Source organism: Catharus ustulatus, chromosome 2 (genome assembly GCF_009819885.2).
Source record: "Catharus ustulatus isolate bCatUst1 chromosome 2, bCatUst1.pri.v2, whole genome shotgun sequence".
In the NCBI taxonomy this organism is placed as follows: Eukaryota; Metazoa; Chordata; class Aves; order Passeriformes; family Turdidae; genus Catharus; species Catharus ustulatus.
Genome location: NC_046222.1, coordinates 21,326,236 through 21,352,119, shown reverse-complemented (window position 1 = coordinate 21,352,119; position 25,884 = coordinate 21,326,236). Strand labels below are relative to the sequence as shown.

Genomic DNA, 25,884 nt, shown 5'->3' with positions numbered 1-25,884 from the left:
ACTTTTGACCTGGATGTGCTGGTTAAAGCTTTCTGCTAACAATGATGGTTAACAAGTTGCAAGCATAACTCCGTTGAAGCAATCAATTCTCTCAAAAGTAATGAGTGTGACACATCCTGTTACACACAACCAGAAACCACAGGAGCACATGCCCATGCTAAAATATTTTCTTTTCACACCACATTTTGTTCCAGCTCCCTTCTGTTAGACCAAGTTACCCAAAGCCCCATCCAAGCTGGCCTTGAGCACTTCCAGAGACGGGGCATCAAGGACATCTCTGGGGAATCTATTCCTGTGCCTCACTACTCTCACAGTAAACGATTTCTTCCTAATCCTTAATATAAACCATCCCTCTTCCAGTATGAAGCCGTTCACCCTTGCTCTGTCACTATGTGCCCTTGCACAAAGACCCTCTCCAGTTTTCAGTGCTTCCCCAGCGTTTCGGGCATGACAGCCCCTCAGAGCTGCAATGAATCATGCTGACCAGGTGACACTTTCATTGTTCCATTTTTACACTACACCCATGTTACTCCACACTTATTCCCATGGAGGTTTTGAAGCACAAATTCTCGGGAATAAATTCTCTTAGAGATGCCACAAGGGAACACAAGAGAAACTTAAAAGGGTTTGAACCAGGCTAACTTAAAATAGCAATCCCAAAGATTGGCAGCTTAGATAGACTATTCCATCTCTAATTCACCAGCAGCTTTCTCCTGAAAAGTGAGAAAAAGAGATTTTTTGCCCCTTTGGGAATCTCCAGCACTTCACGGCTGGGCAGTTACAAGCCTGTACCCCTACAGCTATTGCAGCCAAGGCTGAGCTCAACAGGAAAGGTACAAGCAAGGGACGGAAATTACCATCAATCTCCACCTTTGAATGGCTCACATGCATGAAATATCTTCTCTTGTAAAATCAGAAGGAATCTGGGGAAGGACAAGGGAAAGGGGAAGACATTACAGCAGCTTTCCAAGAGCTTTGTCACTGAATTTGAATGCTGGTGACTTTGCAAGGTAATGGGATTCAGGGACTAGATTCTGTAGCACAACTGACAAAGCCTTTCAGACCATTTCTAAGGAGCAAATTCATTAATCAACAGAATGTGCTTTATGGCAGCTGATCACTGTTTTGGGATTTCAAATGAAGATTTCACTATTTCTTTTTTTTTTTTTTTTTTAAATCATTCAAGTATTAAGACTTCAGCATGAGAATGAAGTGGCAAGAATCAACAGGTTTGTTGTTATGCAGGAGGTTGAGTTAGGCAAGCAAAATACCTCTAAGCTATTAGACATGGAAAGGATTTATTGCCTTTGAGGAATCACAGTTGTCTTGATATGACACAGATGTATCCAGCTTTTCCTGGGACACTGTAACCTTTTCAAAAAGATAAAATGCCAACCTCTGGGTTTCTATACTCTCTACACAAAAGACAAGCTGCTGCTTGCATTCCAAATGCGACTTTGGCATTTACTCCAGGAAATTTCCTCCAGGTGGCACAGGAATTTCAGTTTAGTCAGCTGTGATACAGAGCTTGCTTAGAACAATAAAAAAACCAAAAACCCCCAAACAAACAAACAAAACAAACAAAAACAACAAAAAAACCAAACAAACAACAAAAAAACCAAAAAAAAACCAAGAAAGAAAGATAATTGAAAACAAAACACAGTCTCCTACAGCACACAACTCTCATCATCATCCTTCAGAAAAAAAAAAAACCACCTGCCTGTCAATTAGGAGAAAGTGTAACATACCCTGACAGCCTTGATACACTGCCAAAGAATATTAAACCATGGCAGGTCTTTGGATGCATAGTGGGCACACATACTGTTTTTACACTGGTCAAAAACAGACCAGCTTTTTAAAGTTAAAAAAAAAAATAATAATTGCCTCTAATTATTTTTTGCACACCTTCATAAATCATTGATATTTTACTTAATTGAGTGTACATCAGCACTCAGAGCATATTTCAGAGGCATGTTGCTTCCTGTTGTCTTTGCTGACAGAATAGCACCAGGCATTATTTTGTCTGTAGCACGGACTAAGGACAGCTTGCTGGCGTACCTAGGTCGACTCTTGAGGTTAATAAATAAGAAGTAATAAAAATATCATCCTCACCTTAACAACTCCACTTGTGCCAACCAGATGTCTAGGTGCCTGCAACTGCTGGGTGTAGCTGCTGCAAAACACTGGTGACACAAAAACTCCCCCCAGCATCACAAGTTGTGTGCACAGCAAGGGAAGTGAGGACAGGACAATTGTTTTTTAAAAAACAAACACACAAACAAAGGAAACAAACTACCCACAGCAATTTCAGCATCATCTGCAGAATCAGCATCATTTTAAAAGTCATAAGAACATTAACCCTAAGAACAATTCATTTAATGCAGTGATAATTTTATTGAAGGAAATAAACAGCACTTGTAAGAGTTTCACTTCATTAAGAGAAAGTTGTAAGTCACAAAAAGAGATGTTTATCAAAGTAGAAATCAAACAGTGTAAATAGAAAAAGCACAGAAACAAATAGAATCAGTAACAATATAAAACATTGCCGAGAATTTCTGAGTTTGGTTTTTATTTTAAAAAACAATTCCATAGCTGGTAAAAAAAATTTAGTGGTTACATTACAGTGAGGCACATGGTTTTAAGACAATAAACCATTTGTGTGCTTTCCCTCCAAAATGGTCAGTATTTGCTATGGTTGTAAACATCAGTATTTAAGACAAATGTGTTTCAACATCCTCCTCGTCCTCAGTTTACAATAGCACAGTGATCTCACTTTCATGAACATGATTAAGTACCAAAATGAAGCAAGACCTGTTCTCAGGAAGTCGGAAGCGCACAGAGCCCAACACACTTTCCTTTTAAAACCACGGTTGCTGAAAAGAATTTCAACTTGTGGCAGAAAATTGGTTTCTGTAACAGTTAATGAACAATCTTATTACTGAAAATACTAAATTAGATTAAATTGTTCACATCATCAGTGTAGAACCATTTCAGATAGTACCAGTATTCATAACAGACTTCATCACATAAAATGGAGCAAAACTTTGAAGCAGCGAAAAAAGATCCCATATTTCAATGTATAGAGTCTCAGTACTTTGGGAACAGATGACCACACCCTCCCCATTTCCCTTTCTAACGTAGCTGGAAAGTCAGCTGCTCCAGGATATACAAATTTCTTGCTAGAACTGTACACTAAGGCTGCTTGGTTGAGGTTATGTTATCTGTACAGCAAAAAGTAGAAAAAAAGGGAACAAATTGGTCAACAGGCTGAGCAAAAAAGCCCCACTTTCTGTTAGAATACCAAGTCCTACTGAGATGGGTACCCAACATCAAAGAAGTTTCTTTAGTGAAGTCAGCCTGGGCAAGGACTTTGGGAAGGAAGGAGCTTTGTGATTCAAACCACAAACTTTCTATTCACAGCAGAGTGCACACAACAAACATTCCTGCCCTCAAGGACAGTGAGATGGAAAGCCTCAGAAATACCCACCATGCTTCCTGCCAAGCAGATAACCAAAGCTGTTGATATGAAGACATAATACAAAGTAGGTTTAATGACAAAAAAAAAGGTATAATGGTATAATCTAATTCAAATTGAAAACTACTCAAGAGGGAATATTCATATAGTTTACTCCCCAGTTATGTAAAAATCATACAAAATAAAGTACTTCAGTAAAGTGGAAATTTCTTTTGCTGTTAAGTTTGTCAACATCTTCACTACAATTACTTAAAAGTGAGTAAGAATGCAAAGAGATTTGTTCTGGGAGAGCTATTTTAAATCAAAGTTGCTTGTAGATAAAGTGGCAAACCCTGAGTACATTTCACATATTGGCAAGAATATGGCAAGTCTCTCCTACTGTCTGATGTCCCTAAGAACAGAATACAACACCAAAGGGCAACATAAACCCCAGTAGCACTCTTGTGATCTTTATGTCCTTGCCATCTCCCCTTGGGTTCCCTTCCTGTAAGGGCACTTTTACTTAGCCTCATGTGCTGTGCAGTCAAAAAAAGATTTGTTCTCTCTTCCTGAATAAAAGGCTGTGAAGCTGAAATTCCAGTTCTAAACTGAGAGGAGAGGGAAAGAACAAAAATTCATTTATGTGCTATCTAATGGTATTCTCATAAATTTCCTACTTCTAATTGGCTGTGTTCACAAGAGTCAGCTAGTTAGCTACTCTGCACATTGAAAAACTAACATTCACCATACCCAATTGTACTGCTCTTCCAGAAGAACTGCCAGAGTCAGGCTACCAGAACCCTGCCCAAGCTAGCCAAGGAATAAGCAAAAGGCTTTTACTCCTCCTAATGTGAAATAATCAGAAAAAGAATCCCAAAAGTCAAATTCTGTTATTTTGGCTGCTGAACCTGGAATGATGATTGGACTTAACATAACTGAGTGGAGAGGGGAAGGACAAACAATGCATACTGTGCTTGCAGCTTTTTCCAGGGACATTCAGAGATGCTAAAATTAAAGGAATATTGGAATGTAAAAGGCAGTAGGGTTGCATTTCTATTTCCCTTATCCAGAGGAATTCTGTAAACATTATCAAAGTCCCTAGAAAAGACTGGCATAGGTCCTTTGACAGATGTAAATAAGGTTTTGAATTTACTCCCTGATAAAAAAACCACATCAGTTTAGACATTTTTCTTAGATCAGCCAGGGAAAAGAAGGATCAGTTTTCTTTAATTCCCAGTCTCTCCTGGGCATTTAACCAATTCTTCTTTTCAAGAAGAGTAATAGTCAACATATTTATTTCACCACTAACTTTTAAATCCTGGGAGATAAAAAAAGCATCAGGATCTAGCATTTGAATCTGCATAATTGATTCATCCCAATATTAGTGCCATCTTTCCAAGGTAGTATTTTCCATTCAAATGCCTTTGCAACAGTAATTCTGGTCACCTGGAATCCACAAAAAGCTTACCAAAAATCTCCCTTTCATACCATCTGCAAAAGGGAATCTTTAATTTTTTTTTTTTTTTAGAGACTCCTTACAGGTGGGTGGTACTGAAGCTTTATGAATTATCAGAAGAACACTTAAATTTAAGATTTTGGATTAATTAATTTCTTAGTAATTTTCTCAAAGCCATAGAACTATTTACCTTCACTGTGAGCTTATGCTTTACAGCCAAGTAGATCTAGGGTTTTTTTATATTAAACTCTTTGTGGTACAAGTCAGGAATAGACTTGGCATGTGAACACAATGCTCTCAAACAACTAAACTCTTGGCAGATTGAGGAAGAGATGCTTCAGCTCCCACTGAACTGAGTGAGTGCACTGGAAAACCATCATCTTAAACACTGGCTCCAGCAAAACAGTTTGGGAAAAGGGAAAGGGAAAGCAGAAGCATGAATCTGAGCTATTAGGCTGACCAATACCATGCTGGAGTAAATGATTATATGTAGCTCAGAAGATAAAGAGAAAACAGAGTGGCCTTGGAATATGGATACAGACTGCTCAGCACTTGTTTGGAGCTGGCAGTAGGATTGTTTTACACTTTCCTTGCTACCACAGGCAATAGAATATGCTTTATCCTCCACGCAGAGAAGTTCACTGGTGTGTCCAGGAGTTTTAGCAGAAACAAAACTGATTACATGTACAAAGAAACAAAGAGAAATGTTGGAGTTTTAACTTATTTGCAAGTTCAGAAGGAAATGTCTTCTCCCTGACCCAGGCTTCTTAAAAACAACAGCCAGTCTGTCCTTTGAGAAAGAACATACATAAATTCTTTTATTGCTTGCCTACTATGGCCTTTGCATTGCTCTTATGCTATAGCTGGATGAGAAGAGAAGCACTTCACTTCATGTGAAAAATGTCAGCTTCCTGCCTTGCAACCATGAGCAAGGAAAAGAACTCAGGTTCCTGGTAGCTGAAAACATTAATGGACCTTATTTTATGAGTGCTTTTCCAACAGGAACAAGTTTTTTCTTATGAAAATGTCCCTTTCAAATATTTTAAGGAAAGACTATCAGTATAGACTGAGAATTAAATACTTCATTAAAGATGCAAACATTTCATGGTTAGTCCACAACCATTTTTACCTTTAGAATTACATCTTTTAGAAGTCTCATAAACCTAAAATTTTGCAAGAGAGATAGGAAAAGAAAGAATACCAATATTCCATTATCCAATGCTAACAGTGCAAAGATTAAGTGACACAAAACTATTTAAAAAAAATAATAATCCCAAGTTGTTGGTAAGAAATCAGTTTTCAACTTAACAAGTGGCACAGTCTCATCAGAGCCAAGGTCTTAGTTTTACAGACTTCACACGTTACTTTGAAACTTTTGCAAAACCAAATGCATGAATTTATGCAAGAATCACCATAACAAATTATAGATCTCTGTCCAGTTCTTCTGCCAGACTGAATTTCATTTGATCACAAGCCCCCTGTCCCACAGACACCACTGCTTACAAACCCAAGCAACTGCAGATGCTGGGTGTAACACAAGGAGCTTCTAACAAGCACTTAAAGGCACGTGTTCAAGACTGAAGTAGGAAACTACACAACACAGTGATCTCAACACAGTTCTACCTAGAACTTCCTAGAACGTTGTGAGGCATCCAGTATTAGGGTCTGTTAGGACAGACAGACTGAAACACATTTCTTCACAGCATCCCTACAGGCAGGAGAAAGAAAAAAACACAAGTGAGTCAGAGCCACCTCAGTTAAATTATTTGGCAAGAGTCATTCCATGCTGCTATCCCACTGACACTGGGAACTGCTGAGATCATCTGGCCATGTATTAATTGCATTGATATGATTTGCATGACTACACAAATGCCTTGGAGACAAGCAGGTCTGCTCAGTGCCCACCTGCTACAGAAGGGACACCTGCAAGGCAGCACCAAGGCAATGCACTGCAGAAGGGTGGGGCAGGAGACAGAACTGTGTGCTCACACAGAACAGTGCTCATGGGGGACAACAGGACAAAAGGGACACAGAAGAATACACTTGTCTAGTAGCAGTTTGCACCAACATTTAGGCATTTCAAAGGCAAGCCTTATGCTCAGCATTTGGTCAGCAGGCTTACATATTTCTATGGGAAGCCCTCTCATTTTCTCCATTTGTGTTCTCCCACTAGAGAAGATGCTTATTTTCATTTTCAGATGTAACTATTTGTATTTCCTGCACCATGGAAAACCTTCTAAAGCCACATATGACAATGCTTCTCTAAACTAATCTTCTGTATGATTAAACCTCAAAATTACAAAGAGTAAGAGAGTAGGGAAGCTTACCTTGCATAAGGTATGAAGGAAATGCTGTACCTAAGAAGAAAGATTTTGAAAGTTACTTTTCATGTCAGATTTTATTAGAGTCACAAACAAGAACAACCCCTCTGACATTCTAAACTGCAAGTGACATAACCAAAATGAAGCTTTCAGTTTGTGAGTAACAGGAAGAAGTATCCTTGCAAGCCTTCTTAGCCCAGCCAGGGTATGAAACACTATGGCTAAATAGAGAGGGATGTAGTGAAAGCATTTTAAACACAGCTCTCCTGCATCCAGTATTCTTCATGCTCCAACACCTACAGGTAGGCAGGATTAGTGTTGACGGGCTGGGTAGGTGTCCATACCAGTTTGTGCACTCCTTTGGTGGCCTTGCACAGACTGTATGTAAACATGAGAACACTGATAATTTGATTGGCATAACTGGGCCTCTGAACGAGACAAATTCAGGACAGCATAAAAGAGGAATACCAGGTGGGAGGCAGCAAATTTATTTAAAAGGGAAAGAAAAAAAAACCAAGCTCAGTTCAAGGTCAGAGAAATAAAAGGAACTTCCTCTAGAAATGGAGCCCTGAGCTCTGTCTCCAAAGCCTCTGCAGTGGTGTGAGAGACCAAGTGGGAACACATCAGCTCCTCACTGATTCATTGTCTTGAATCTAAGGGATTGACAAGGTAAAAATTTTCCCTCCACCTAACTCAATGTCTAAATTCACTCACAATTCAGCTACTGATGTCAGGTGCAACAGAAAGTGGAGTGTGTAGGGAAGAAATCACTCACCATGCCATGGCAAAAAACTGTAAGATACAGAAAAGCAGCGCGAGTCCTGCCTTACGCCACTGGAAGGGAGAGGAGAGGGGACGGGGGAAGAAACACAGCAGAGACAACAGTGTAAGAATTTTACTTCTAAAATATTCTCCAGCTATATAAACTCCAGTTATATATACATACAGGACTCCAGTACTCACCCAGAAAGCAGAACACAGTGTTAATATGAGGCACAACTAGAAGAAAACAAATTATTTTAATTAAAAACAGAAACAATTTTTATAAATATTTTTATAAATATTGCAACACTGTAATGGGGTCCTTCACAGAGACAGAAATTAATTACATAATTTCACAGTTTTATTCAATCCTGCATCGTAAGAGTTCCTCAAATTTAAAAGTTCCCTGTATTTAAAATGCTCTTGCTATTACATTTCTGAAGTGAATTAAAGCAATCAGGAAATATCAGCCTGCTATCTCCAGCAAATGATTTTATGGCAGCAAACGAGCAGGAGGAAGAGGTTCCTGCAGGTCTTTTGCAGATCTCTGCTCCATCCCATACACTTCTTGGTGTCACAGGCACACACCACATTTCATTGCATTGCATAAGTAAAACTTTTCAACTATTTTTCAGACTACTCCTAGTCTTTCTGCTTCTGCACAGTTCCTGATGATTACATGGCTACCATGGTTATCACTTAAAAGTTTACCTTTTAAAACTATGCTACACTTTCAAGAACTTTGGGCTGTTGCTTAGTAGCTCTCCTGTGTATATATTTAAGGCACAGTCATTCAAACCAGCACTTTTTCTGTTTTCAGTCTGTGTCTCTCTTTCTTTACTACAGGTAAAATCTTGGGGGATAGTAGGATTATTTTCTGTTTTAACTCCCAGTTTTAACAGAAGCCTCATATTAGTTTCCATTTTCAATTTAAGATATGACAGTTCATTTGTCTATAATACACACTGATACAGTAATTTCACGATTACAAGCCGCACCATTTTGACCAAAATTTTGCTCCCACACCGGAAATGCGGCTTACACTCAGGAGCGGCCAATATGTGAATCATTTTCTGCCATTTCCAACCCCGGGAGTGCAAACTGAGTCAGTGCAAACTGCCAAGTCAAGCACCTGCCAGTAAAACCCTGCATTTATGCGTTTGTTACAAATTGGTTACTCTGTTGCGTGGTGGGTGGAGCTGCTCAGTGCAGGCAGCGCAGCCCGGGGGAGAGGCGGGGGAGCTCCCTCCTGCTGGCCCCGCGGCCTGGGGGGAAGGCGGGGGGCTCCTGTCCCCGCATGCCGCCGCTGTGGGTGCCAGCGGGCTCCATCCCCGCCTCCCACCACCGCCACGGGTGCCGGCGGGCTCTGTGCCCCCCCTGCCACAGCGGCACAGCGCCGGGTCGGGGTGAGTGAGCCCAGCGGCAGCAGTGGCCGGCCCCGAGCAGCCCTGCTGAGCGGCAGCGCCGAGCTGGGCCACCCGGCCCCGTGGGCAGCCCCGAGCCCTCATGGTCCGAGCCAAGCCAGTAAACCCCACCCTTCCGCGATTCTGTTACTATTTGGCAACTTTGTTGCACGCGGGTCCTCCCTGCGAATGACAGAGCGGTCTATAATTGGGTGTGGCTTGTGTATGGACAAAGAACGAAATGTTTGCCAACACCCAGCGATGCGGCTTATAGTCAGTGCGGCTTGTAATCGTGAAATTACTGTAATTCATCTTCCTTCATCAGCATAAAATAGCCTTTAGATACACATGTACCATTGTGCTATTGGAGATTATGGTGTGCATATTTCTACTAGAATGGAAAAAATACCCCCATATAGTACTGCATATTCAGACTCTAAGACAGGCATTGCCAAAAAAAATAATACACTTGAGTTCAACCAGTACTGACAATAAATGCAGCTCTTCCATTAGTTTTAAGGTGGCGATTTGTATATTGGCCTAAACACTGCATCATACATCTAATGATGGGCTTTATCCCAGTGAACAGCATTCCAGGAATTCTCCTGACTCCAGGCATCCTGAATGCATACAAAACACACACACACCAGCTTCTTGCTTGGATCTGCAAGCATACACAATTTCTCAAGCTCTGCAGCATCTCTGCATGTGTAAAGAGAAATTGTGAAGTGCTGATCCCAAGCAAACACTCTGAAGACATTCAGACTTGAAAATGGGAGTTTCATGCAAGTTAAACCACTTTTCAACTTTTCAACTTGCCAGGAGAAAACAGGAAAGTTGCAGAGACAAAAAACCCATGTACTGTAAAGAAGAGTCTGTCTGAAATTTAGCAGCATCTTTAGGACACACACAACACAAGGTTTGCTATAACTTCCATCTTCTGAAAATAAACTGATCCCAAGGGTGACTCCACTGAATGTTGAATTTACAATTTCGTTCTCTCATACAAGTCCAAAACCTGAAGCTATTAGCCAGTTGGGATGATCACTAATGCAAGGTAAACAAGGCATAGTTTCCCCAGTTCCTTTGTTACAAAGAGATGATTTTATCAAGGTAGAAATACCTACACAGCTCTTTCAAGGCAGTAAGACGAAATACAAAAAGACAAAATTATGCAAAATAAAATATCTAGCAACATCCATAGGACAACTTAAAAAAAATTAGTTTCCCATAATTCCCTTGTTAGGCAACATGTAAATATGATGTTGTGACCTCAAGTACCCTAAAAAAGCAAGTGCATGGTTCACACACACCAGCCACAGACCCTTAAAGCTCATTTAGCAAAACAAGCTGGATTCAGCTCAGTCTTGCCTAACAGAGAGGCGCTTTTCTGGTGCTGCCCTCTCCTTTCCACTACAGCAGGTGTCCAGAGCTTGACATTTTCAGAAAAGACAAAAAGCCATGAACCAAAAAACCACCCCCACACACATCCTGAGCCACAGTTGGGTCAATGGATATAAAAGGACTTCAGGATGAAAATTGTTGCCAGGTTTATATGAGTTAAAAGCGACTCCCTGGATACTTACTAGCATAACAATAGTAGCGATCAAACGTGTAGGCTCAAACATCCGCTTCAATTGTTTCATTGGTCCCATAAGAAACATAGTGCTGTGAAAAACAAGTCGAGATGAACACGGAACTGAGAAAGGCAAAAGTGAAACTCGGTAAGATTAAACTGTCTGCTGCCATAGGGGCATCAGTACACTGTGTTGTTATGGCAATCAGTGCAGCATAACAAAAGAAATGGGATTATACAGTGAGACAAAATCCATTTCCCCTTTTCTTTGAGGAAGGTATTTACAATTTCATTCACACTCGTTCCATTAAATTTAACAGAAGCAGAGCAAAACTATCAAGTCAGAAGCATAGGCCAAGGTCAGCTCCAATCAGATCATCCTCGACAGATGCTTTTCTAACCTGCTTTTCAAAAATACTATTTAAATCTACTTTTCAAGAACCATCCCAGAGGCTCTGCATGGATTGCCAGGTAATCCATCTCAATTTCCCTACATAAAAGGCTGTTTTCAGGCCTGGATCCACTCTCTGATCCTTTACCAGAACTGCAGCCTCATTTGGAGACTTGGTGATGAATACTGGATGAATTATACAAGGTGGAATTTTTATCTAAAGTGATATTTCTGCCTCATATAGTATATTATTCTGCCTTATTAGTATATTACTTCCAGTTCAATTATTTATGCTTTCTTGCATCATGCTGTTTCCACGATCACAGAAAGCTGGGCCTGTCACAGAAAATGTAGGGCTTTGCTTCAGGAACCTTGATGGCCATGAAGTCTTACTACATATGCTTGCCCTGACAGACAGAGTGCCCAAACATATTCATCAAAACACACAGAACACTTACAAACGCAAAATGGCAAAAAATTATTTTTATCTGGGGGAGGAGAAACCAACAAAAATCAAAAAACCTCAATGCTCACAGCACAAGTGTGGTTCTTGTTTTGCCTTGAATGCATTACTAATTACAATAAACAAAATTTAAATTTTCTTAATCATTTCAGGGCATTACTAGGGAAATGCTGTTCTGTAGAATTCAACAAGAAAATTATCTACAAGAGTAAATCTTCTCTCATAAATGCAACAGTTTCTACCACTCATGCACTATCATTCTGCTTTTGTTTCTCATCTATATTAGGGAAATTATATATAAAGATCGTTACCTCCCAATAGATGCAATATTCCCCAGGGTATAAAACACTGCAAAGAGTACCAGCCCTTTCTTTGGTATCCATAGGAGACAACTACCCTAAAAAGGAACATTTAGAGAAGGGGGAGGGGGAAATTAATAGGTTTTAAATTGAAACAAATATATATATGTCCAAGAAGTGTCACGTCACAAAAGAAATCTTAGGAAGACTTCAAGCCAAACTGCAGGATTACACACGAAAGTCAATCGCATTTGTTGGCATTCTTGTTGAGAGTCAGTGTATTGGTAACTGGAACCGAGTCAAACGTCTCCGCAGAGACTCGGAAAAATTAAGCAACAGCACAGAGGAAGTCTGTAATTATCTGGGCTCCTGAAACAAATGTTGGGGAGATCCGGCGAAAAGTCCTTACCAAGATCGAGCACAGGCATCCGATCGCAAAACACGCAATGAAACCTTTCACTCGGGTGCCCCAGCCTAACGAAGTCGCATCGATAACCTGGAAACGAGGGGAAAAACAAAAGCGAAACTTGTTTACTGTAGCCCTTGCCTCCCTCCTACCAAGCGCGGAAACTTCCTCTCGGACGCTGCCGTGTGCTGCTCAGGCACCTTGCCGAGTGTCCCTGGGGGATGCCGAGGGGACGCCGGGGGCAGCGCTGGAGCCCCGCGGGACCGCCCGCCCACGCCCCCCGCGCCCTCTCCGGCGTGGCCGCTCCGCCGCCGCCCCGAGCACCGGGGAGGGGCGGCCGGGTCCCCCCGCCCGGCAGCGGCAGCGCAGCTACCTCGGCCAGCCCGCTCGGCTCCTCCGTGTCGCGGCCGCTCAACACCCGCTTCAGCTTGTCCATGGCTCCACAGCCCGCCCGGCCGGCCGGAATGCCCTGCCCTTCCTTGCTCTTCCCTTCCCTCCCCAGGGACTACCAGCCCCGGCAGCCACCGCGCCCACCTGCGCGCCGCAGGTAGGGGAAGGCCGGCGGGGCGGAGTGCAGGCTGCCGGGGGATGTAGTCCGGATGTGGACGGATCCTATCTCCTCCCAGCACTTCCCAATCCATCACTCGGCAGTCGCAAAACTCATTTTATAGTCAGTGAGGTTTCATTTTAATCCCACGACTGTGGCTCTTCTCCCGCTCACTTTACTTTCGTCTCTTGCCAGACAAAGGTATGTGGATGCAATGTCCTACTAACGGCCACAATTCAGCATCACAAGTAGTTATTTCAGTTTATTTTGATCAGATAAAAACAGAACTGTAAAATGCTTGGTACGTTTTATTTAGCAACATACAAAGAACAATATAAACTGCCACACAAAACTCGACACAAAACAGCTGGAGAATCACCCCACTCCCTCCCCCCAACGTTATTTATTTAAAGTGGTACTTTTCTGTGGAAATTTTTGTGCCAGAGAGCTTGCTGTACACCAGTTTATATCGCTGCTTCTTGGTAATCTGCGTGGTGTAAGAAAGTCACAAAGTGCTCCAATTTTGAACTTGTTGTAACTGTAACTTCCTAAAGGCGTTCTTGGATTTCCCCAACCCTGAAATGCACAGCACCCTTTACAACAGACGGACAGCATGTATCTAGAGTCAGGATACAAGTCCATTCCATAAAACTTTACCAACGGGTCACAAATTAGGATGTATGATGGACAAGAGAAAATACACAGTATAAGCTAAACATGCAGAGAGCCCTTTCCATTGCTTCCTCCCCACTCTGTAGCTTTCCCCCCACACTCTATTTCGGCCCAGAGGATTTTAATGTTAGCATCACTGACCAAGCCCAAATCACAGTTTAACAAATGCAGATATAGTTTCCTTCACGCCAGCACTACATGAGCTTTGCTCATATCAGCTGTTAAGTGTGTTTTTATAAGCTCTAAGGCATGTATACTAATATATGCTCAGAGTAAAAAAAGTGCCATGATTTACTTCTACCAGAAAAATATCTCTTCACTCCCATTTGTTGTTCCTTTCCTTGTCACTCTTTCCTCACTTCCCTCTATCACTGGAGTGGACCCAAATAATCTATTACCAAATGGATTTCAATCTCTTCCACGCTGCATTCAGTTCCAGTCCCCTTCTTCATCCTGACACTAAAATGTTTAGGAAACAAGGGCAGGAAGATGAAAAAAGCCAACAGAATTTAGGACTGTAATGGGGAACATAGAGCTTGCTTCTATTTCAAAGTGGCCATAAATTCATTCACCCAGATAATTTCTGATGATTATCTGATTATTATCATGGCTGATAACTTCTTTCAGAAACTGTTTCATTTTGGTTCTCTTCACTCATCCTAGGGAACATTTTTTTGCAGTAATTCTTTCCAAAGGATTCCAAAGATAAGGCTGAAGGTGTATTCAGAAAAAAAAAATCAATAACTAATCCTCACAGTCTCTCTGTGAGGTAGGCATATATTAACTCTCATTTTTACATACAGGAAATGGAGGCACAGTGAAATATCTTCCCCATGGTTAGAGTAAATCAGTGACACAGGAAAAACTGCAGTTAGCTCCTGCCTTTCTACTTGCTGTAGAATTCGTTAGACCAGGCTGCCTCAAATAAAAGTGTAATTCGTGTTTTTGTTTTCACTAAGGAAACAGTCACTTAGATGGCAGTAGACATCCCCCCTCCAAAAAACCTCAGTGACTTCTCTACATGAAAACCACTTCACAAAAGATATGGTTAAACACTAGGTTTTGTGGTGGGCTGCTTCTAGTAAGCCATGCAGTGCAGAATATGAAGATTTTTAAACAAAAACCCCAAGACATCAGAATGTGTACATGTTCTTATCTGCAAGCACCTTGCACACAAGGCCTGCTTTTCACTGCAGTTACTTGCTTCCTGCACTGAGTGTCAGCAGCAAACCCAGACAAGCCTGCTTAGCTGCCCCACTCTTAGGCCAAACCAGTAATATATTGCAGGATTTTCAAAAGCAATACAAATATTTCAGTTTCATCTACAGTGTTGAAACCACGACTGTACAAGTGATCACACTTCTATCAATACAACTTAGAAGAATTTTAAAATAAATCAAAATGATGTATCTGGAATACATGTTAGCATCCTTCCAAGGCCATACAGGATCTCCTTTCTCAAACTGCAAATACCAGCATCCTTTAGGGATCAGAATTCCCCAGCCTTAAGCCCCACTGCAGTTTTGTAATTTGGGCATCAGGGCAATAGAACAGCCACATGTGGGCACATCCAAGAGAAGGCCAGTGCAGGGCAATGCCTTTCCAGCATCGTACGTAACTGGAGCAGCACAGTGACCCCAAGTGAGAGCCCCAGACCTGCCCAGAGAGTCCCAAAACTGCCCAGTGAACTCCAGCTGACATCAGATTATATCAGCATTTGTGAAGAGACTTACCAGTGTTTCTCTGTTAACCTCCAGCTCTCCTCCTGCTCTGGAGTTAATGCCTCACAAATAATTTTACCTTTATATAGCATCAAACATGTATTTTTTCCCTACACTTAAATCTATCCTCAGATGAAATGAATATTCTTAGGTGAGACTCTGGATCAGAAACTACAAGAATTAACTTTGTTAGTTATCAGTGGGGGAAGCCAAGCAAAATGGGTACTTTAGGACTGACACATCAAACTAAGTGCAGAGGATATTTTTCTTTTTACTGCGGATTATTTCTCAATAAAAATAAAATCATATCAGTTTTAAAACTCTGGTAGTTTCTTCGTATCTGAAGCAGCAATAACAAAATCTTCATAGAAGTGTTAGTGGATGGAGGTCCAGACAATACTCCTGCCTGCTTGGTGAACTAAACAGAACACAGATTCCTAACAGTCATTTCTCCAATGCTGTTGAAAACTGTAACTCACCACCAGTCTATCATCAACTCCAGACACAGGTTAAAAAAAATCCAAATAAAAACACCATTAGCAACACCTGCTTGAAATGTTTTCTCTCAAGGCTACAGAAAAATTAGCCAAATTCTTCATTCCACTAGTAGTGAAACGCCCCCCATGACAACAATTGTGATCACATTATCTCCAGTCTACTTCAAGTCCTTATAAAGTCACATTTATTTAGACTTAGCACATGTGGTTTCCAGTGATGTTTCTGGTTTAGGCTCCAGCTTCTCTGGGAATTCTAATTTTTCACAGATTGTCTCCTTTATGGGTAGATACTGAGAAATCTCGTTAGGTTCTGTGAACAGGGAAGGTGGAACGTTCTAAAAAGCAAAAATTTTGCATGAAATGAGTGAAAGACAAGAGGGGATAAGAAAAAGTATTCCAACCCCAAACTTTTACATTAATTACTTCTTAATTAATTTACTTTTTAATTATTTTATCATTTACTGAATGTAAACACCACTAGAGGCAAACTTTTTAGAGGCAAAGGAAAAATAAGGGAGAACGAAAGGTACAAGAAAATGAATGTTCAGGCATCTGTCATGAATAAAAATCAACAGCTGCAACTCCAAAAGTACCACATATAATTCTGAGCCATTACTAGAGTGTTAAGGTAACCTATTAACCTCAAACATTTGAGAAAAACTGAAAGAATCTATTACCAAACAGATCTTAAACCCTAATACTGCTTGGAAGCACACAACCAGCCATGAAATTTAACATCATGGGATGTGGAGTACATGATTCTGCAGCTGAACAGTTCTATGAAAAAATAAAAAAAACATTTTATTAACTCAATAGTAGAAAAAGTGACCTAATTCCATTCCTTGTCATGTGATTTGAGCATTTATAAAATGCAAATCTGCTCTAAAACCACCAAAACAAAAGCTGCATAAGCAGAAAAAATTTCCTACTGTATTACAGTAATTTCACGAATACAAGCCGCAGCAATTTGACAAAAATTTTGGCGGAAACCCGGAAGTGCGGCTAATAGTCGGGGGCGGCTAATATGTGAATAATTTTCTGACATTTACAACCCCAGACGTGCCAGCCAGGGCACCTGCCAGTAAAAGCCGGCATTCCGCGATTGTTACAGGAGAGCGGGAGAGCTCTCTTCTTCCCTCCTCTGCCGCAGCCCAGGGGAGGACGGGGGGGTTGGGGGGGGCGCCGCCATTGCCGCGGCTCGGGGGGGGGGGGGGGAAGTGCGCGCCGCCATTGCTGCGTCTCGGGGAGCCGACGGGAGCCCCGTGCAGCCATTGCCGTGGCTCGGGGAGGAGGTGGGGTGCTTTGTCCGCGCCCGCCGCCGGTGCCACAGGCGCGGGAAAGCTCCGTCCCTGCCCGCCGCCGGCGCCATGGGCGCGGGAAAGCTCCTTCCCCGCCCACCGCCGCTGCCTTAGGAGCGGGGGAAGCTCCGTCCCTGCCTGCCACCGCGGGGCAGCGCCGACCCGGGGTGACCGAGCCCAGTGGCAGCGGCGGCCGGCCCCGAGCGGCAGCACCGGGCTGGGCCACCTGGCCCCGTCAGCAGCCCCTAGCGGGCCAAGCCTGCACAGCCTTAGCTCAGCCAGTAAACCCCGCCCTCCCGCGGTTCTGTTACTAATTGCACGCGGGTCCTCGCTGCGAACGACAGAGCGGCTTATATTCGTGTGCGGCTTATCTATGGACAAAAACCGAAATATTTGCCAACACCCAGAGATGCGGCTTATACTCAGTGTGGCTTGTATTCGTGAATTTACTGTAATTCCAAACTGTACAAAGAAGGACTTAAAGCCACAGTATTTTCTATGCTGTCCATAAAACTAAAAAGCAGACAGAAGGAAAATAAACAAAGTTCTAAAATGGAATACCTTTAAATTTGATATTTTGCTTTCCCTGGATGTGTATTCTCGCAACATGTACGTCTTGTCAGCCTAACGGAATAAAGCAATCATCTGTTATCAGTACAAACAAGCATTTTAAATACATTGAATTTACTAAACATTGGAATTTGGTTGACTATTTTCACTTAGGAGAAGAAATGCACATTCAAATTCATCAAGACTGATGATAACAATGTTTTTTTTTTCCAAAAATGACCTATGTGCATGCCTCAAAAAATTCTATGCCTGAATATGCTTGTTAATTTTTACTCAGCTACAACTCCTACACATCTACACAGAATTACCAAACCACAAATTTTAACATCCTGTATTATTTATGAGATACTAGAACTCAATGTACTATGGACAGTTATTTGCAAGTTACACTTGCAGTCTAATTCTATTAGGTAAAACAAAAATAATGTGCTTGGAGACAAGACAGTATTGAACTTTTTACTGTTGCCTATTTTTCCTCTTGTACTACCTTCTCAATCTGTGTCTGTCAAATGTATTTAAGTGATTACATCACATGAGGGGTAGCCTACTCTGCTCACACACCATGGCATCCAAGCACTTGGTTGCTAGCTCAGTACCACCACAATAATAAAATACACTCAGAAATTTTTATGCCTCCAGACATCAGTATTAATTTAGAGGAATATCACCAGGTCACTGGAAGTGAAATAGCAAGGGGACTTCTGTAAAATAAGTCATGATGGAAAGTAAGGATCTACCTCATGATGAAGCCTTGTATCATTCATCCTGATGAGTACCCCATCCACTCGCAAGAAGAATCTCAGCAGCACAAAAAAGCTGGAAGGCATAACTCTCTGCAAAAATAAAGATGGTGATTCAGCACCTTACAAAGGCTTACTTTAAGCATGTACTTGTCTACATAAGATATTCACAATGGAAGACAACATGAGAAGTTTTCAAGGATGAAGTCAAAATTTGGGCTGTTGATTTGCTACAGCTATGGCTGGCCAGCTGGGCAGACAGTGTCTCAAATGATTTTTAGGCAAGATGCAGAAGGAGGGAAAAGGTTGTTCCCTGGAGCAAATGGCAGATGACAAAAGGTTTCAGGACAATAGCATTTCTAGTAAGATCATATTTCTAAGAGCAAGGATGAAGAACTTTGTGCTTTAAAGTTTAAATCCCAGAAAGGACAACATACAAAAAGCAGTTGTGTTTTGCATTAATCAGCCAACTGAGTCCCCAGTATCTTTTATACACCTCCTAATACTCACTACTTTCACACTCAAACTTGATACTCCATGATCATGGAGTTCATCTTCAAACAGGAGTACTTCTTCAAAAAACATAATTTGTTCCCTGGCTTTCAATTTCTCTGTATTTATGTGTTCTGTTGTAGGAACAACCTAGAGAAAAAGATTAAGAACAGTTAGCATATTAATTTGTTGCCAAAGTACAGTAAATTCACGAATACAAGCCGCACGGATTATAAGCCGCATATCCGGTGTGTTGGCAACATTGATGTCTTTGTCAATAAATAAGCCGCACCTGGAATATTAGCCGCACTTTAGTTCGCCTCGAACTTTCACAAAGTCGTCATTTAGTAACACAATCGCGGGATCGCCGGGGCTTACTGGCTTACTGCTGACCTCGGAAACATTGTTTCCAAGTGAAAAAAGACACACCCTTTATTTACAAGCCGAAAAAGACAGGAACAATAGTGTGGTCATTTTGCGAGCATTCCCAATGGATCCGCGTTGCCTTTAAACAGCAGCTCAGCCGCGCGGGCAGGCAGCTGAGCTCCGAGCGGAGCCACATCTCCGTGCTGGCACAGGAGCGGCCGCTCTAGCCCTCTCCCTGCGGGCTGAGCGGCTCCCCCAGCCCTCTCCCTGCGAGCCGATCACCCGCTTCATCCCTCTCCCTGCGGGGCGAGAGGCTCCCCCAGCCCTCTCCCTGCGTGCCCAGCCAGCCCCGCAGCCGCACAAGACTGAAAACACTTTAAAAAGTACAGAGAAACATCACACACTTTTATCGAACTGCCGAGGTAACTCGCCGAGGTAACTCACCCCGATAACAACCCCCGCCCCTCAGTAATGCCGCCATCCACAGGCAGGCAATAAGCTGTTCTCTGATTGGTTCATCGTCGGAACAACGGGAAACCATGGCTTTCAAACGGTTTCGGTTCAGGACTGGACTGGTATGATACTAGGTAAGGGCAGATATCACATTTTTGTTCATAAATTAGCCGCACCCAAATATTAGCCGCACTTCCGGGTTTCCACCAAAATTTTTGTCTAATTACTGCGGCTTGTATTCGTGAAATTACTGTACATAAAGTTTGTCCTGGTATTTTGAATTCTAGTTTTAAAAAGGAAAAAATTTCGAGGGCATTAAGCTTAAGGCACCCCAAATTTCTAAGGGAAAAAGTTAAAATTAACGTTTCCAAAATTTCTTCTTGGAAATGACATCAAGCAAAAGCAAAAACTAAAAGCAGAAAATTCTGAATAAACTTCTCTCTGGGTACAAGCTCAGTTAAGGTTTAAGCTGCAAACAATTTTGCTCACCTTCTTTCAAATAATTTGAAGATGCCTTGTGTTAAACATACATAGGAGAAGTTCAGGGTTATAAATATATTTCCATGCATTTAGCACCCCTAGCCCACTACACACCTTGAAAAGGATTCTAGCAAAGCTTTTCCATGGAAATCAAGTACCTGTATATTTTCCATCTCATGGTCTCCACAGACACTTCTGGTGTCTAAAGACTATAGACCAACATTGTTTATTTCTATGCTTAACTTTTACTTCCAGCACAACTCAAATGATCTCTAACTAAAGAGATTCTAGTGAATTAATACAGATTATCTGCTTAATAGCAAGCAAGCTGTATGCAGTAAACAGAAGCTGTGAACTTCAGTCTTATTTTCACAAAAAATAAAGACATGGGAGGGCCTGCGAGTTTAAATATGAGGAGTTACTGTTGCAGAAAAACATCAGGCCATTGAAAGCAGCCACGTCAGAAAGCAGACAAACATGCAAGCAACAGAGCATGAAGGCACTACAGAATGACACAGCTGATAGTTCTGCAGTATGTCAGCAGCTTGGGGCTCCAGAGCAGTCCCCAGGAAGAGCTGAAGCCTCCCATGTGCTCCAATCCCAAAACACTTTAAGACACCACCCACCCTCATAATTAAAATAAGCCATGATTTGATTAAGATAAAATCATGAGATGAGAGACATGAGAAGCCCAAATTACACTTTGAAATCAGAAATTATGAAGCACAAAAGATTTTACAGAAGCCTACTAAAAGGTAAATGACTTTTAAATGAGTTTTTAAAAAAAGTTTGACTGATGCAAGATGCAGTCAGCAATTAACAAGAAGAAAATTATTACCTTTAATTTTTCAGTATCTCCCAGCAAAGTTCCTTTGTAATCTGTTGTGTAAGTCCAGTCATATGGCTTGACAACTTCCTTACTGTGCTCAGTCTCACTCCTCAACAGTGAAAGAAAAAAGAGCTTTGTAGTAATTGCTTTGTAGCAATTCTCAAAAAATTACAGGCTCACATAAGACTGCGCATTAGAATTCCCACACTGCTCCTAAAGAAAAACAGCAGCATCGTCTGAGCTGCAATCACAGTGTCAAGACTTAATCATGGTTTCACACGTTTCCATTATAACTCTGAAAACAATTACGAGAATTCTTGATCTATCTCAGTTCTATGACTCAAAATAAAGATTTTCATGCAATATTGCTGAAAATTTTTGTATTTCAAGATCAATTCTTGTTTAAGTAGGTAGAAAGTGATCTCTTGACAACATACAGCAATCATTAACACTGCAATTTAGCTGAGTTTTCATGACAACTTTGCTTTCTTTCTGTGCTTTATTTCCAGGTACTCTACAACTAAGCCAATTTGGTAAATACTAAGCATCATAATTAGTGCTCATGCACAGTAATTGTTCTGCTTTATTCCTAAGGCTAAGATTTTGAACATGTACAGCACTTTGCAACACCACACAATGCAGGCTTGTAATGCTCGAGGCCCTGTGAGTTTGAATAAACAGAAACAGCATTAAGTCTCGTTAAACTTGAAGTTTACTTTCAGAAAGCCATGACACAGCTGAAAATACAGCCGACTCAATTTAACAGAAAGGATGATGACAGCAAGTGACTTCTGTGATCACATGCTGAATCTGTGGTAGAACCAAATGCAATGTGGTCCTCAAGAGTTCGGTTTGTTCCTTTAACTACTGTCTGACAGTTTCATATACAATACACAAGTACTTGCCCACTGGTGATAAAATACTGTACCTGCTCTCTTGCCACTCCTCTGCACAAGCGACTTTGATCATACCTTGACAATTATTGACACATTTTAAAGCATCTGTAGCATTGAACTCAATTCCAAAACCATCGTCATGCAGTATTCTTAGGACATTGTCTCCAAACATCATCTCTGGCAGGGAAGGCATGTGTAATTCATCAGCCAACCTGCAGAGAAATATAAAAGAGGCATTCAGTCAGCTACAGCTCAGTGAAAGCAGTCCTTGTTTTGGCATAAGGATTCTTTAGACCGTGATAACTTAGAAGACATCTTGTCAATGTATCTTGCAAGACCTCGTTGTTTTCCCTGGCTAATCATTTCACCTGAAATGCAGAGTCATTGATCCAAAGTGACTTTTCCAGCAAAAAAGTATTCCTAAAACATTCTTTCACCACCAGGCTCAGACAAAGTTCTCACATAAGGAATCAAGAGTATCTGAGAAGCATGCAGAAGCAATTTTCCACTTGTGCTAGCAAATCCCTGGATGGTCAACGGACCAACTTCAGTAGGTCTTTTTCTTCAAAGAAACTTTTAGGAACATCATGAGCAAGTTTAAATTCACTGCACAATGGTCCATACCTCCAAATTCAGAAGCCTACAAAAAAGATGCTTAAGAAAACCCTGGTAGAGTACGTAAACAGTGCAGAAGATACAACTGTGCTCTACTACTTTTTCAAGCTAGTAGAAGACCTGTACTGGCAGACTTCCTAAACTTTTCCTCCCTACCTACCTGACTTACCAAGATTGAAAAGGAATACTTGCCATCTGGAGAGAAGAAAGCTTTAGGAAATACACTCATTTAAGTGAGGGGAGGGAGAAGAGTGTCCTAATAATAATGTTCACATTGATAACAAGGCATTCCTGAACAAAAAATGATTATTTCTGTAACCCTGAATACAAAAGAACAGTGCTAACCTAACTGAAATAAAAATAGCAAATTCACAGACCTGGAGAATAAGAGCCTATGTTTTTCCCAGAGAAGGCAGAATAACATTATGAACTTTTCCATTTCATCAAGTGTAGGAACCCTTGACCTGCAAAAACCAATTCCTGCATAGAAAAGAGTTCTTGGCTATGGCACATTTAATCCTTCACCTATCCACACAGGTCACTGAGGGATTTTTGCAATATATATTTGCCAGAAATAAAATTCCAACAGATACTAATAATGTTCCCCAAGCAATAAAAAGACAAAACGGGTTGCTGCGACCTTGTTGCACCTCCCATAATTGGCCTCAGCCCATCGATCCAGCCTGTCCAGATCCCTCTGCTGAGCCTTCCTACCCTCCAGCAAATCAACACTTCCACCTGACTTGAGATCATCTGAACTTAAACTTACTGAGGGTGCACACAATCACCTTGTCCAGACCCTCAATAAAGATACTGAATAGGACTGGCCCCAATACCGAGCCCCGGGGAGCACCACTGTTGATGGGCCATCAGCGAGATGTAACCCCATTCACCATCACTCTTTGAGCTCAGACAGTTTTACCCAGCAAATAGTGCACCTATCCAGTGCACTCAGCCAGTTCCTCCCAGAGAATGCCTCATTAGCCTCAGAAAAGGTAAAAGCAAGATAAATGAAAGTACATTTAACAAGACTAATGAGATTCCCATGTATACTGAAATTTATGCCAGAAAATGAAACCGAGAAATATCTGCCAAATCCATCTGCCACTAAGGCCAGTTTGGCACAGTTGAACTCTTCAGTTCCACATTAGCAAATCTGACTTATGTACTTGATGCTGGTACAGGAACATTTTCTCCAGTGATTTCACTGGATTGGAAATTATTCTTACTAGAAGAGAGCAAATTATAAATTTTCAATGAAAACCACTATCCTAAAATAGCTATTACCAAGACATGGTATGAGACATTAAAAATATTCTTTTTCAAAAGTACTTAAGAAAATCAGGCTTCTAATTAGCAGGTCTCAGTTCAGTGATCCAGAGATCCAAAAGTATTATAACCATACAATTGCAGAATGGTTTGAGCTGGAAGAAACCTTAAAGATCAAGTTCCAACCCCTCTGCCATGGGTAAGGACACCTCCACTAGACCAGGTTGCCCCAAGCTTCATCCAACCTGGCCTTGAACATCTCCAGGGATGCGGCATTTACAGCTTCTCTGGGCAACCCGTTCCAGGGACTCACCATCCTCAGAGTCAGCAATTTCTTTCCTAGGGTCCAATCTAAATCTCCTCTCAGCTCGAATCCATTCCCCCTTGACCTCACACTACATGCCCTTGTAAAAACTCCCTCTTCGTCTGTCTTGTAGGTTGCCTTCTGCAATCATCAAAACTAAATTTTGGAAATTACCTGTAACCCAAATGGCCCCAGTTTCTCCAGCCAGAGAATCAAACTTGAAGACAAGGAACAACGCCGGTCCCCCCGCGAAATTGGGCCGAAGAAGGTCTCCCCCGCCCTGTAACACTCTGTTTCTCTCGCAAGGCCACCCGACGCCCGCAGCCCCTCGCTGCGAGGGCCAAGGCCGCAGCCCCGCGGTGGCTCCCGGAGCAGCGGGGACACCGTGCTGTGCTGTGCCGTGCTGTGTTGTGCCCCCCTGCGCCCCCGGCCAGGAGCCCGCCCCACCTCTCGGCCTGAGCCGACTTCATGATGTGCGTCCGGGCGGCGCTCAGCTTCCACGGCCCGAAGGTGAAGTCGCGCCGGCTGCTCTGGAAAACGGGATGCATGACGACCTCCTCTCCACCGAGCAGAAGGCAGGAGGCGGCGGAAGGAGCGGCGGCGGAGGCGGCGGAGACCCTCTCCTCCCGTCTCCTCCCGCACAGCCCTCACGGCAGCGGCGGCGCCCCGGAACCGCCGCCCCGTGGCGTTTCCGCTTCCAGGGGCGCGCGGGGCCCGGCGGCGCTTGAAGCCTGGGATGCCTGGGGAAGTGGGGCGCCAGCAGGGCGAGGGGGAGATCCTGCCTTTCTGCTCGGCTCTAGTGAGCAGTGTTCTGTCCACGACAGGAGAGACATGCAGCTTCTGGAGCGGGTCCAGCAGAGGGCAACGAAAATGATTAAGGGAGTGGGGCGTCTCCTTTACGTGGAAGGGCTGAGGGAGCTGGGCCTTTTCAGCCTCGAGAAGAGGTGGCTGAGAGGGGCCTTCATCAATGTGTACAAATATCTAAAGGGGGTATTTCAAGCGCATGGATACACGCTCTTCTCGGTGGTGCCAAGCAATAGGACAAGAGGCAATGGGCAGAAACTGATGTACAGAAGTTCCACCTGAACACGAGGAAGAACTTCCTTACTGTGCAAGTCTCCGAGCACTGGAACAGGTTGTCCAGAGAGGTTGTGATGTCTCCACCACTGGCGATATTCCAGACCTGTTTGGTCACAACCCTGTGCCATGTACTCGAGGATGACCCTGCTTGATTCGGCAGGTTGGACCAGATGGTCCATTGTGGCCCTTTCCAACCTACCCAGCCTGTGATTCTGGGAGCTGACATGGGGGCAAGTGGGTGAGGGATGGGGTTCCACACTTCTCCGTGCTGCTGGAGCCACTGTGGGGAGAGTTGGCTCTCTAATCTCCTCTGCCCAGGATGAAGAGCCAGCAAGCTCACCCAAGCCCCTGTTCCAGCAAAGCTGGGCTGCAGAAGCCAGTGGAGAATGTTTGGGTGCCCCACAACTGCTTGTGCCTCCAGCCACTTCCCCACGGGTACCTCGCTGAGAGCAGTGGGACAGCTGGGTAGGGACAGTTTTGGGGAGCTCTGAAGCCTATGGTGGCCCTGGACCTTCTCCATGGCT

The 25,884-nt window shown here is 42.6% G+C and overlaps 2 protein-coding genes across 2 annotated transcripts; both read right to left on the bottom strand.

The window, feature by feature from the left end:
• Positions 1 to 4,105: 4,105 nt before the first annotated feature.
• On the bottom strand, positions 4,106 to 13,044 carry SFT2D2 (SFT2 domain containing 2). The gene is made up of 8 exons (XM_033052809.2): positions 12,905 to 13,044; positions 12,535 to 12,621; positions 12,138 to 12,223; positions 10,983 to 11,064; positions 8,195 to 8,230; positions 8,007 to 8,065; positions 7,238 to 7,267; positions 4,106 to 6,618 (listed from the first exon to the last, which is right to left on the bottom strand). The coding sequence occupies exons 1-8, from the start codon at positions 12,965 to 12,967 to the stop codon at positions 6,579 to 6,581; spliced, it is 483 nt and encodes a 160-aa protein (XP_032908700.1). The 5' UTR covers positions 12,968 to 13,044; the 3' UTR covers positions 4,106 to 6,578.
• Positions 13,045 to 13,368: 324 nt separating this feature from the next.
• On the bottom strand, positions 13,369 to 24,953 carry TIPRL (TOR signaling pathway regulator). Its single transcript, XM_033052747.2, has 7 exons — positions 24,728 to 24,953; positions 22,125 to 22,304; positions 21,206 to 21,305; positions 19,087 to 19,218; positions 18,574 to 18,669; positions 17,828 to 17,890; positions 13,369 to 16,303 (listed from the first exon to the last, which is right to left on the bottom strand). The coding sequence occupies exons 1-7, from the start codon at positions 24,826 to 24,828 to the stop codon at positions 16,154 to 16,156; spliced, it is 822 nt and encodes a 273-aa protein (XP_032908638.1). The 5' UTR covers positions 24,829 to 24,953; the 3' UTR covers positions 13,369 to 16,153.
• Positions 24,954 to 25,884: the final 931 nt, after the last annotated feature.